Genomic DNA, 13,973 nt, shown 5'->3' with positions numbered 1-13,973 from the left:
AGGCAGTATGATGCTCAGTAATGACGCCGCAGCTGTAGGGGAGAGAAGTGAGATGTGAGTGTAAAATCTGTCGATATAAATTTGAAATTTTATTCGTGTTTTGTGGACAACGTAAATTCTAAAATACGAGTGTAATATTTGTCAAAATAAAATGTAATTCAGATTTTATCCGTTTTACAGGTGAGAACTGGAAGAGGAGTTCTGCAAAAGCTACAAGTGACTACAGGGAGTCTAGAGTCTATATCACTGTATAGTCTATATAGTAGAGTATATAGTAGAGTCGTATTTCGGACGCCACGTGTGCAAATTACAAGGTAGGGTCCATAACTACTTGGAGGCGTATACACCTCGCGTGCTATGGTTCTTAAGAGTAGAGTATAGCACTTGCTTGTCCATACAAAAAGAGAAAACGTTTTACTACCCCTAAATATTATCCAATCTCCATGATTTTTTAATATGTTATTGACACAAGGAATAACTAGGTTTATAGGTTTTCCTTTTTTCAAAATTTTCTATAGATTCAAACTTATAGGCACCTCAAATAATGTTTTTTTTTGTGATTGCGACTTTGTTGAATTAAGCCGTTTGTGGATCAATAACAACGTATTTTTTTAAAAAAAGCGAAACCTATAAACCTAGAATATATTAAGCTGAAGCGATTGACACTAAAATCAAAGAGATTGGTTGATATTTAGTTAGTGTAAAACGTTTTCTCCCAAAACCAGAATTTCATCAAGAAAAGTACCTATTGTCAGTCCCGAGCTGCAGTGCTCTCTATCGCACGATTGAGGGTCGGGGGGGGAAGCAAAGCACACGTACGATAGGGATGTCCATAGTGAAGTCGATAGTAGAGATGGGATCCCGCCTGCGTTATCGATATCTATAGATATATACAATATACAGGATATCCCATGTTAAATTGCACATCCGAATCATAGTGACACAACTCGTCATTCTAAACATCTTTTGTTTTAAGACTTTTGATTGTTTGCGAATTTTATTTTTGCTAATTCATAGAAACTTTGTTGGCTATGAGATTTTTTACTATATAGACAGTAGATTCTTTTTCACGAATTTACAAAAGTCGAAAAATAAAAGTTGTTTTTAAAATTAAGTCACTATAATTTGGATGTGCACTTTAATTTGGGACACCCTGTATATAAAAAGATGTGAATAGGAAAAGTTTAAAGTACTAGTAGGTAGGTTTTCAAGCAAAAAAAATACTAGTGACTATATTATATTTAATCCTCACTCAACATGGATTAGGTTACTTAGGAAATTTTATTTACTTACATCTAAACTAACATAGTTACTGACATAAAAATATAATACTTACTTACTTACTATAATTGACTTGAGGCCACAAAAGCGAATAATAAAATGTATTCTATGATATAATTACTTATGTAAGTATACTAAGACATCATCAGCCAATAATCATCCACTGCTGGACATAGGCCTCTCCCAAGGAGCGCCACAACACTCGGTCCTCGGCCTTCTTCATCCAACCACTACCCGCCACCCGCCTAAGGTCGTCAGTCCAGTGGGCAGGAGGGCGTCCCACGCTGCGTTTGCCTGATCGTGGTCTCCACTCGAGAACTCGTCTACCCCAACGGTTATCGGTTCTTAGGCAGATATGACCAGCCCACTGCCACTTCAGCTTGCATATTTTGACAGCTATGTCGGTAACCTTAGTCCTCTGACGGATAACCTCATTTCTGATACGATCCATCAGAGAAACCCCAAGCATAGCTCTCTCCATAGCTCGCTGAGCGACTTTAAATCGGTGGACCAGTCCTACCGTCAGTGTCCACGTCTCTGCACCATACGTCATCACTGGCAGGACGCACTGGTTGAAGACTTTTGTCTTCAGGCTCTGAGGAATGGCCGAGGAGAATATGTGACGAAGTTTCCCGAATGCAGCCCAACCCAGTTGGATGCGCCTTGCAGCCTCCTTGTTGAAGTTGCTTCTGCCTAGTCGAATAGTCTGCCCGAGGTAGACATATTCTTACACAACTTTGATTGTTGCCTCACCAACGGCGACCGGCTCCGGTTTGATGTGAGCATTGTACATGACTTTCGTCTTGTCCAAGTTCATACCGAGGCCTACACGTCGGGAAGCAGCATTTAGGCCACTTAGCATCCAGCTGAGTTCCTGCAGAGATTCTGCCATAATAACGATGTCGTCCGCGAAGCGGAGGTGTGACATGTACTCGCCATTTATGCATATGCCATGTCCTTTCCAGTCCAACGTCTTAAAGACATCTTCCAATGCATTGGTGAACAGTTTCGGAGATATCACATCCCCCTGTCTCACTCCACGTTGCAGTTGGATAGGTCTTGTCTTGTGGTCCTGTACTTGGACAGTCATAGTAGCGGCATTGTACAGACATCTCAACACCTCGATATAGCGCCAATCGATTTGGCATCTCTGCAAGGATTCCAAAACTGCCCAGGTCTCGATGGAGTTGAAGGCTTTTTCATAGTCCACAAAGGCTAGACACAGAGGCTGATTATACTCTTCGGTCTTCTGTATAATCTGCCTTACTGTGTAGTACAATAGACCACATTGTACTAAAGCCTTTTCGAAACCCGGCCTGCTCTGGGGGCTGAAACTCGGATAACTTTTGGGCAAGACGGTTCGTGATAACCCTTGAGAACAGCTTGTATACATGACTTAAAAGCGAGATCGGTCTATAGTTCTTCAGAAGGGTTTTGTCACCCTTCTTAAAGAACAATACCACGACGCTCTCAGACCATGCCTCCGGTGTAATGCCATTGTGAAGAACCGAATTGAGGAGCCTCTGGAGCTGTTCGAGGATTGCAATACCTCCAGCTTTCAGAAGATCTGTAGTAATTCTGTCTTCACCCGGAGCCTTGTTGTTTTTAAGCTGCTCAAGGGCTATCCTAATCTCGCCTATGTCAACGTCAGGGATGTCGTCAGTGTAGTCATAAAGTTGTCCGTAAAAACCTTCGATTTCTGCAAGAACCTCCGGCTTAGAGGCAACGATATTACCATCTGCAGACCTCAATTTCGTCAAGTGGCCTCTCCCAAGTTGCTGAACGAAGACTTTTGACCCCCGATTTTGCTCAATTGCTGCTTCTATGGCGCGTGTGTTGGAGCGACGGAGATCTCTTCGTATCAGCTTCTTTATACGCTTGTTGAGTACCCGTAGTTCTGACGAAGTGTCACCTGCCGACGGAAATTCGCGTCTCTGCCTCATAAGCTCGAGTGTCTCGCTTGAAAGTTTGAAGACTCCTTGCTTTTGCTTCTCATGCTAAAAGAAATAAATACTAAGACAACTCAACATTTATAAACAGCCCCGAAACTTTGTTAGTAGGTACTTAATAGTACTTATAAACTTATATTTTTACAAAACTATCATAATGTTTTTTAGATTCACTGCATATATAGATCTAGATAGATAGATAGATAGAATATTCTTTATTTGTACACACACACATAAAATAAACTTACAAAACTTAAATACTAACAAATATGTACAAAGAAGGCGGTCTTATCGCTTAAAGCGATTTTTTCAAGACAACCTTAGGGTGGAAGGATATTTTGTTTATAGAGGGGTCAATCAAGTGTACTAAAGAATTCTAAAGGAAAAATTAAAATAATGATTTAGTTATTACATTATACGTCCCTACAAACTAAATCTATAGATCTAAATAACCTTACATACAAAATGATAGTCCAAGTACCGGCAAAAGGTCTATTTTCCAATCATCAAAAATCCATTTTATGTACTTACCTACTAACTCGTTACTAGGTAGGTAACCTACCTACATAATAAAATACTTACTGTTACCTACATAATAAAATACTTACTCACATCACATGAAATTATCACTAATTACTTATACTTCTTTCTATTTATCTTCAATAATTTCAAGTTTCGCTCACAAGTCACAACTAACAATCACAACACAGAAATAATAATATGAAGGTAGGACGAAGACACTCCGTGTTTGGTCGCAATTTCTCGCCAACCGGCGCGGCGGCGCGGTGGCGGCGGTGGCGGCGCGGCAGCGTCCATCGATGTGTGCGTGACGCTACTTGCATGTGTGTGTGCGGTGCCCGGCGCGGGCGAGTGCACGAGCGACAGCAATACTTTTCCTAAATACCTATTTCGCTAGAATCGCGAAGCTATACTCTCCTCTTAACTTTGTCATACCGTCTTGTCGTTGTTGGTGAAGTGCACCATCCAGCCGTGCTTGAGCCAGTGGTGTCCGTCCTTGTTCTTGGTGTGCTTCACGGACTGCACGATGCGCATCAGCGGGATGTTGGCGCTCGGGGACGACGACGAACTGGGGGAAATTTGATATTAGGAGGTTAGAAAGAAAGAAAGATTTATTTGACACACTGAACATTAAAAACAGAAACAAAAAAGAAAAAGAATACTACAAAAAATTTATATAAAAAGCAGAAAATAATACAATACAAACAAACAAGGTTGCTGTCCAGAGCGTCAAAAAGGCACCAGCTCAGCGTGTGCTGTGGCCAGAGAGGCCTAGGCCAGAGGTTAGGTACAGTTTACTTTGCTTTACTTTAGATACACGTTGGATGGGTGACCGATTTCAATTGGTTATTTTCTGGACGCTTCCGTGCTTCGGACGGCACGTTAAGCCGTGGGTCACGGTTGCTTCGGCAGCAGTCGTTAAGCCTAGTCAGAGGCCTTCGGGCGGCTTCAAAACATCTGACAGTCGGGTTGCCCATTTACCCGACAACTCTCTCAGCACAGGCTTGCTTGTGTTGGGGTCCACCAACCCGCACTGGGCCAGCGTGGTGGACTAGGCCTAAAAAGGCGCTCCTTTTTACCTGCTGGGTCGCGAGGCGCGCTCGCCGGCGCGGCTGGTGTCCTCTGCCTCGGGGTCGGACTCGTCGTCGGCTGCTCGCGACTCCGACACCTCCGAGCCGCCGCTGCTCTCCAGGTACTCGCCTGGAAGAGTAGATACATTCAAGCAGGATTAGCTCTAATATCAAAATCTCAGATTCAATCTTTAGAAGCTAATGTTAGTTGATGGTAGAATTTTCATAACAAACGGGAGATCAGCCGAATATCAGACATAAACAATGCATATTTCTAATGAAATTTATTCTTAAAGTATCTCCTCCACCCAAAGGTTGCCTGGAAGAGATCGCTTTTAGCGATAAGGCCGCCTATTATAAATTGTTATTTGTGTCCTGTTTAGTCTATAAAGTAGTATTTTATTCTATTCCATTCTAAATTGAACTGACCGGTCAAGTGTAATAATTGTAAAACAAAACATTAAAAAGCAAATTCCAAATCATCACATTTCACACTCATACCATGCGAGTCCTGCGCGGGCCCGAGCTCAGCGCCGCAGTCCTTCGGGACATAGGGCAGGCACTTCCGGTGCGCGTTGTAGTGGCAGTCGCGGCAGCGCAGGCCCTGCTTGAACAGCCCTCGGAGCAGCTTCTTGCAGTGACGACACACGGTGAGCCGAGTGTAGGAATGCACTTCGAATGTGTGCGGGATGCCTACTGAGCTCTGTGGGGTGAGGGGGATTCAAGTTATAGGTTTAAATGCATCTTTTCAGGCCATTCTACTTTCAGTACGTGAGTGATGGAAACTAAAATGAGGGTCAGATAATATTATATGGAAGGCAGAAAAAGAATTCGTGTATCATTATAATTTTAGCAAAAAGATGTGCCTTATGGCGATCCCTACGTTCCTAATTAGGGATAAAAATAATGACGTTGTCGATGTTTTATTTTATGTATTTCTTAAAGCCGAGCGTCCACTGCGAGCTAGAAAGTAAGTTCGCATAGTTTTGTGTCTCTACATTAAAGAGAAACTCAGTAAAAAAGCTTATTATAGAATTGATGATTACTTAGAGGACGTTAATGCATGGCTGTGATAAGTAGTTAGCTCTGCTCATATTATTATAATAATAATAATTAAGCTTATATGTACCTATTGTATACCAACTAGTTTTAAGTCTTTTTTTGAAAAGATGGCTCAGGAGTTTCTTGCCTCCGTTCTTCTCCTTAGACAGAAAGAGCCCCCCCTTATCCGAACGGAGAGTAATTTGTAAAAATTGACGTTCATCAGAAAATTTTATATTTGTACGATGAATAAAAAATTTTGACTTTTGACTTTTTTTTTTTTTTGACTCTAATAGATAGTGCATAGTTTGCGGGGGACGCACATGTATTAAAAACTGTCTCAGCTATGCAAACTAGTTCGAGATGGTTTCGGTGGTAGATGTTGAATTACCTGCGACAGCGAGCAGTTGGTGGCGGTGGTGCCGGCGCTCAGCGTAGACGCGCGCGACGGGGACGCGCTGCGCTTGCCGCTCGCGCTCTGGAATATACCGCGAATATAGTGGTCAGAGGATTAGCCAGTCGGATAAGTTTTTAGTCGCTTAGGCAGTGTGCAAACTGTTTGCCCATTAATAATTTATGTACTGAACTAAACTAGTGAACTATAGTTATAGTTGAAACTGTGGATGCAGCCTCATAGCAATCAATGATAACCAGATTTTACAATCTTTCGTTTGCATTCGACGTTATACACCGATAATTACAAACTCACCCCGACAGTCACACAGGCATAAAACTCCTTTTTACAGGTACAGGGATAAAAATCCTTTTTATTATCTTTACAAACCCCCTACTTTCGGTTAGAAAAATATCTCCTCCACTTATTACGGTGGAGGTAATAGTGAATGTAATGTTCGAAGATATAAATTTACACAGTTTATGAAAACTATAAATTAGTATAAAATCTGTAATAGATACTCGTAATTTATTTACGTAAAACTTTCCTTAGATACTTGTATTTACCAACGATCAAATTATAACGGGTTTCCCTGGGTGGTGGGTTGAAATAAAACAAAATATATTTACAATTTTAAAATATTTATTGTCAAGAATGTTATATTTTTATATTAATTTGTGTGCTGTAAGCAACCCACCACCCAGTTCTGTGATTGGTTAGTAAATACAAGATCTTAAAAATATATTAATTTAAAAACTATAAAATGGACGGATTTTAAATACAAAGAGATTCAACGTTATCACAATAATGTTTCAATTAAATCAATAAGATACATTAATAATTCAATATTGAACATCGTACCGTGGAAGTGTTGTACATCGTACTGTTGATTAGTTATAAATTACAATGGAAGTTATTAAAGTACTCTGCTCTAAAACGCTCGTCTACCATCAGACTACATTTGCTTTACAAAATACGAAGTCTCTGTGAGCTGCTACGCTAATTACGACTTTCAACCCCACTAATCAACATGCAGATTGCTCCCGATCTTTCGTTTTTTGTCAAGATAGAGTGACCCCACAGACATGTATGACACTAGATTCCCCAAGTGTACGTACTGCGCGTTTCAAAAGGTTGATCATATGATAAACTTTTGGTTCCAGCTCTCATTATCAGTGTCAAAAATAATAATTCCTGTACAAATTTCGGCACGGCCGGTTCTCATAGAAATAAGTGCATTTGTGGAATCTAGTATTATATGTCAGTGATTGAGCCGCATCATCTAGTTAAAGAGGTTCACCAGCGAGTTCCCCTTGTCTATGGTGACGAGGTCCTTGAGCCTCCGCACGAGCGAGTCGTCGTCCTCGGCGGGGGTCGCGGGGGCCGCGGGGGGCGCGGGGGGGCGCGGCGACTCGCAGTTCGACGGGACTTTTACTGCGCAGCGCTTGTGGTAGTTGAGCCCGCAACCTGAGGATTACACATGGGGATATGGTTAGTAATAAGTAGGTGCAATTAGAGATAGATACATTGTATGCTCTAGCTTCATCTGGACTACAGATAAATGAAACTAAAACCAAATTGATGACAAACACTACCCAAACACCTATAAACATAAATAATATCGATCTGGAATATGTTGAAGACTATATCTATCTTGGACAGAATATATCATTTAAAGAAAAAATGGATAAAGAAATCACGAGAAGAATTAATATCGGTTGGAAGAAATACTGGTCACTGAAACATATCTTCAAATCCAAATTGCACCAATCTATAAAATCGAAAGTTTTCAATACTTGCATCCTACCGGCTATGACATACGGTGCTCAAACATGGGCCGCCACCGTGAAACAAAAACAAAAACTCGCAGTCAACCAGCGAGCAATGGAACGGAGTATGCTAGGGATAAAAAGAGCTGACAGAATTACAAACGAAAAGATTAGAAAAACCACAAAAATAGACGACATAATTACCACCACAAGACGAATGAAATGGCAATGGGCCGGACATATAATGAGATGTGAAGATAACAGATGGACGAGGCTAACAACAGAGTGGATACCGCGAGATGGAAAACGCAGCGTGGGCAGGCCACGAATAAGATGGTCCGACGAACTAAAAGCTTTCCATCCTGTGTGGTGGCGCGAAGCCTCCAATAGAAATGTTTGGAGAAAGATGGGATCGGAATTTGCTACTCAACAAACTGTAGAAAGGGAAAATTAGATCCGGCATTAAGTGCCTATATCACCCAGAGAAGCCTGGTCAGCGAGGGTGATCATGACTATCCTTGCTCGCAGCCTGTGAGCGAGAGGCCACTGTCCTCTGGAAGGACTAAGAACAGATAATCTGTCAATTTTTATATTATTTCAAGATTATTATTGTTTTTTAAACTTATGAGAGTTATTATGTACCTATTAATTTACATGTGAATTTTTTATTTTTTATGTAAAATTAAAATTAATTAATAGAAATTAAATTGATATTATTTTTAATCTATTAATTTGAATGCTATTAATATAATTTTTATGATATAATTTAATTAGTAATTTGTAATGAAATGGAAAAAATGTATAAATTATTATATTATGATTTCTGTTAATGTATATGCATGTAAATTGTAAAAACGAGTTAAATAAATGGCTATCTTATCTTATCTTTACATTGTATGAAGATTAAAATGCCTTAGATTTGCTTTGCAGAGGTTGCAACTATGCTGCGATGGTGTGAAAGAAATTCGTTTCCACCAGTGCTATGCAAGGGAACCAATGAATATGACTGTTGGATATCAAACGCATCCATAGCAACGTAGCATCTCTGGTGCAAAAGCACCCTTAGCGCGTTACACCTATGTGGTGGAAAATTATTCATGAAGGTGCCAGCTGTTTGACTACTGCGCTGTGGAAAGCGCTATACATATTTATGGCGAATTGCGATATAGTGACGTAACCTGTGTAGTGGCAGCAGTAGTACTTATCTATTCGTCTCTCCTCACCTTCACACTTGAGTCCCTGTCGCACGAGTCCGAACAGCATCTCCCCGCAGAAGTCGCAGAAGGTGGGCGCCTTGTACGAGTGCACCGCCAGCGCGTGCGGCCGCGCCGCCGCCGCCGCCGCCTCGCCGCCCGAACATAGTACCGCTGAAAGATAAGAAATAATATACTTGTTTAAAAGTGATAGGGGTAAAAATTATGTAAAGATAGAGCAGCAGAATATTGAGATAGTGCTAATGGTTCAATTTCTAAGATTTCAATATCATCCGGAGATTATTATAGGTTTGCATGTAATTTTAGCATTAGAAGTTTTAGCCATGTTCAGGAGCCGAAGCCCAGCTGTCAAAGCCACTCGGTGTGAGTTGGCGAGACCACTCGTCTTCAAAATGCAAATTCCGTAGCCATTCACTGCAGGAGTTAAACCTCCTCTCCTCCCTACTGGTTTAAGACCATAATCTCCACTTTTGCAGGCGGGTTGGAAATATCACAAAACACAAACATTTAACACCCAAGACCCGAGCATAAATATCCGACGATAAACAAATATCTGCCCTGGACGGGAATCTAACCCGGGACCTTCAGCATAGCATTCAGGATCACTAACTACTACACTATCCGGTCGACACAATGCTTTATTTGGGGGCCGCATTAAACATATAGTTTGCCAGTTATAGTTTCACAGATTCCCGAACAAAAAAGGCTTATTATGAAGTTGTAACGTGAACGTGTACTCACGGTTGGCGGTGAGCACGATCTCGACGAGCGTCTCGTCGGTGACGTCGCTGGCGGAGTTGATGAGCTGCAGCACGTTGCTGGACGAGTAGTCGTGCCGGAACAGCAGCAGCCGGTCGCCCAGCCGGTTCAGGCCGTTGTCCGGGATCTGGGGGGGAGGAGGGAGGTCATGGCAAGACTGGTGGGTCAATCAATCTTTGGGGAGAACGTATTACTGGATAAAAGTATCCCTGTGGTAGTTTATAAACATTTTTAGGAAATGTTTAGGTAGCTTGCACAGAATCTTGCCTGACCAGTGACCACTCTTTTCATTGGTACGTTACATGTCAAAAGAAGTAGTCGCAGCAGCGCTCCGACGAAATGATGATATAGTTTTACCGCTTCAAGAGTCATGACTCGTCTCTTGTGGCTTGTGCGAACAATATCATTTTTAATATACCTAAAAACATTGCGAGTAAATGAGCACTGTTCACATCATAGTTCTGAAAACTGGTGTCCGTAGACTAGAGTGGTGCTAGAGTAAACCCTCCTGGATAAGCAACTGAAGTGTACCTTCTCGTGCACGAACTTGACGGCGAGCTCCTTGAGGTAGGCGAGCGTGAGCAGGTGCGCGGGCGCGGCGGCCGCGTCGCGCTGCACGCCCAGCTGGAACAGGAACGTCACCTCGTCCTCCATCGCGGGGCGCTGCGGGGGAGAGGGGGGCGGGGGTTAGTTATTGATATCGATTCTGAAGGCAGAAATTTTAAATTTAGCGATGTCAAAACCTTAATTTCTTTGTATAAAATTCGACTCTATGATTGTTTCCGTAAATGTCATTTTATGCTAGCAAATTTTTTAGTTTGACAGCGTTAAAATTAGAATTTCTGCCTTCAGAATCAACATCATTGTACTGATAAATTAAAAAGGTACGTCACGCAGGTACCATCGTGGGGGCTGCAGGAGAGAGGGATGAGGGTTATTTATTGTACTGCTATATGGAACAGGAACGTCACCTCGTCCTCCATCGCGGCGCTGCGGGGGAGAGAGGGGGAAGTTATTATACTGCTAAATTAAGAAGGTACGTCACCTCCTCCGACGTGGCTGGGGCTGGGGGGGAGAGGGGGGCAGGGGTTATTAGGATGACACATAGAGGTAGACAGTAGACAGTGATGATTTCCTTGGATGAAGTCAAGGAAAGAACCCAGGACAGAAACGTCTGGAAAATAACTGTGGAGCCCCTATACTCCTTCTTCTTAGAGGAGGAATAATCTGCTGCTATCTATGATAGTGGTGGGAAAAACGGCTACATTTTGATAACACGCTACAGACGCTATGTTACACATTTATAGCAGGTTATTTAATCCGCTACATTATAACGATATTGAAGAGCAAAAAAAAAAAAAAATGGTGAAAAAAAAAATTGATGAAAAAACCAATGAACTTTCCTTTATACTTTACAGGCTTAGGACTGTCTATAATGGCACATCACTGTTTCCATAATGGCACATCACTGTTTCTCTTCATTTTTATGAATTATTGTCAAACGTTCTTTAATTGCAATAACTATTTACACAAAACACTTTAAAACCACAAAGTAATATACTTTCAATGTTTCATCCACTTACGAAAACACACGTAAAGTAAAGATAGGTAAATTGTCCAGTCAAAGTTCAATCACACACAATCACAAAACATTTAAAATACGAAATTGTCCTCAGAACCAAATTGTCCGTTAGAAAGTACCTATTGAGTTGTTAGACTCTATAACTAGCTCTACAATTTTAACTAAATAATAATAAATAAAACAAAGAATAAATTTAATTATTTAATATTATGAAAGTGTAGTAAATTCTACCTGCCAGCTATTATTTTCTCTGCTGAGTCTTCAAGATAACTCCAATTTGACACACTTCTTTGACATAACCCTACTTTGACACAATGGACACACTGAAGCAATCATTGGCCGACCTGAGCAATCACTTCAGCACGAGCATGGCAGCATTTCAAGAGGGCCTGCAGAATTCCCAGGCTACCCCATCCACGGAGAGGCTTGCTGCCGAGTTCGCGACGTTCAGGGCATTCATCATGACTGCCCTCGAGAGTCTGCAGCAGCAGGTGTTGTTGATGGCGCAGCAAATGGACCGGCAGGAGATGCAAAGTCGCCGTAAAATGCTCCTGCTCCATGGCGTGAAGGAAGAGAAGAAGGAGGACACAGCTGCAGCGGTGGTGAAGATCATAAGTGATCACTTCAAGGACTCAGGATCCTTTAGCGCCTGTGACATATCTCGGTGTCACCGCAAGGGCCGCTTGGGAGGTGACAAGCCCAGGAGTATCCTCATAAAGTTCAAGGATGTCGCCACACGGGACCAGATTTGGTTTGCCAAGACTGGTTTGAAGAGCAGCGGCATGGTCTTGTCAGAGTTTTTGACCAAACCCCGGCACGATGCCTTCATGGCTGCAAGACAGCGCGTCGGTGTCTCCAGGTGCTGGACGCGGAATGGATCCGTTGTTGTGCAGAGCCCTGACGGCAAACAGCATCGGGTTACTACGTTGGGCGAGCTCGACAAAGTGTGCCCCGCGCCGGCGAGTCCAACCGCTCGTACATCCCCAACTCCGCCCGTCATCCGTGATTCGAAGGCCGTCGTCGCTGATAAGCCAGCTTCCTTGGCGAGGCCAAAAAGAGCTGGTACAGTTAGGAAGTAGCTTAATTTGGGTGTAGTTCTATTTTACTTGTTTTATTTCTACCGTTTTATTAATTCATTTTTATTGTTGTAATGTTGTCTCTTAATGTCAATGTGTCAGTTGTCAGTGTCAATGTAAATGTTTCACAGATTAACTCTGTAACAGTTGTCTCGATTGCGTTTCGTTCATTCGTTCATTCTAACTTTTGTTTTTATCAGGGCCCTGTTGCATAAGAGTAGTATAATATTTTTTTTTTCTTTATCTCTTGACCTTACTGCTGGCAGATGGAATTTAATTTTATGTTTTATTTTTAACTGAGTAATTAATTAGTATTAATTTATTATTATTTTTTAGATAAATTATTATATATTTTTTATTTATATTATAGTATTTATACGCATTTAGTATGTTCAACAACAGTGATGGTTGCGATTCAGATAGTGCAGGATTTGACTCTTGTTCCTCATCGGATGATTTAAACAGTAGTAGTTGTAGTAGTTTTATTAGTTTGCCTTCTTTACCTGAAGTTTTGGACAGTCACTTCCATGATGTCCCGAAAAATTTCAATGTTGTGCACATAAATGCTCAAAGTATCCCGTCTCATTTCTCAGATATGCTGGCTTCATTTCACAACAAAAACCTACATGCAATTTTAGTTTCGGAGTCATGGCTTAAGCCATGTCTCCCCACTTCTTCTTATTCATTGCCTGGGTTTAATCTTATTCGCAACGACCGCACCGGTTCTCGGGGCGGGGGAGTAGCCATTTATCTCCGCTCCCACATTCCGTATTCTGTTGTAAATTCCTCACCTCAACCACCCCCATCTGATGCAGGTGAACATCTTTTCATAGAAATCACTCTCTCCCACACCAAGGTCTTGCTTGGTGTGTATTATAGTCATTCATCTAATGTCAATTTCTTTAACTCCTTTGAAAAACTTGTTGCGGACCTTACGCCTAGTTATAAACATAGTATCATAATGGGTGACTTCAATACGTGTCTTTTGAAAAATGATTCCCGATCTTCATGCCTTCAATCTATTGTTAAAGCTAGCAACATGAATATTCTTCCTCTAGGTTCTACCCATCACTTTCCTAACTCTACTCCCTCTCTTCTTGATCTCATCATAGTATCGTCCACTAATCATGTTGCTAAGCACGGTCAATGTGGGGCTGATGGTTTTTCTTATCACGACCTCATCTTCCTTTCTTATAAAATTCGTCCCCCCAAGGCTAAGCCAAGAATTCTTCTTCAGCGCAATTTTGGTGGAATGGATCTGGATAAGCTGAGAAGGGATGCACGGAATATTGATTGGAATGTTGTTCTAGATGCAGACA

General features: G+C 41.6%; 2 protein-coding genes across 2 annotated transcripts in view; one reads left to right on the top strand and one right to left on the bottom strand.

Moving 5' to 3' along the window:
- LOC105387914 (serine/threonine-protein kinase D1) overlaps window positions 1-13,973 on the bottom strand; it is a 79,343-nt gene that overhangs the window by 8,967 nt on the left and 56,403 nt on the right. The window contains exons 2-9 of the mRNA XM_048630186.1: window positions 10,528-10,657; window positions 9,979-10,123; window positions 9,247-9,390; window positions 7,555-7,721; window positions 6,252-6,338; window positions 5,321-5,522; window positions 4,829-4,949; window positions 4,185-4,317 (exon numbers count right to left, since the gene is read on the bottom strand). Of these exons, the coding sequence (XP_048486143.1) occupies window positions 4,185-4,317; window positions 4,829-4,949; window positions 5,321-5,522; window positions 6,252-6,338; window positions 7,555-7,721; window positions 9,247-9,390; window positions 9,979-10,123; window positions 10,528-10,650 (1,122 nt within the window). The 5' untranslated portion in view covers window positions 10,651-10,657. The remainder of the gene's footprint in view (window positions 1-4,184; window positions 4,318-4,828; window positions 4,950-5,320; window positions 5,523-6,251; window positions 6,339-7,554; window positions 7,722-9,246; window positions 9,391-9,978; window positions 10,124-10,527; window positions 10,658-13,973) is intronic.
- On the top strand, window positions 11,741-12,722 carry LOC125490563. Its single transcript, XM_048630189.1, has one exon. It carries the CDS (start codon window positions 11,893-11,895, stop codon window positions 12,655-12,657), a length of 765 nt encoding a protein of 254 aa, XP_048486146.1. The 5' UTR covers window positions 11,741-11,892; the 3' UTR covers window positions 12,658-12,722.

Source organism: Plutella xylostella, chromosome 25 (genome assembly GCF_932276165.1).
Source record: "Plutella xylostella chromosome 25, ilPluXylo3.1, whole genome shotgun sequence".
Classification (NCBI taxonomy): Eukaryota; Metazoa; Arthropoda; class Insecta; order Lepidoptera; family Plutellidae; genus Plutella; species Plutella xylostella.
The sequence above is the reverse complement of the archived record's forward strand: the minus strand, read 5'-3'. Positions and strand labels throughout refer to the sequence as shown.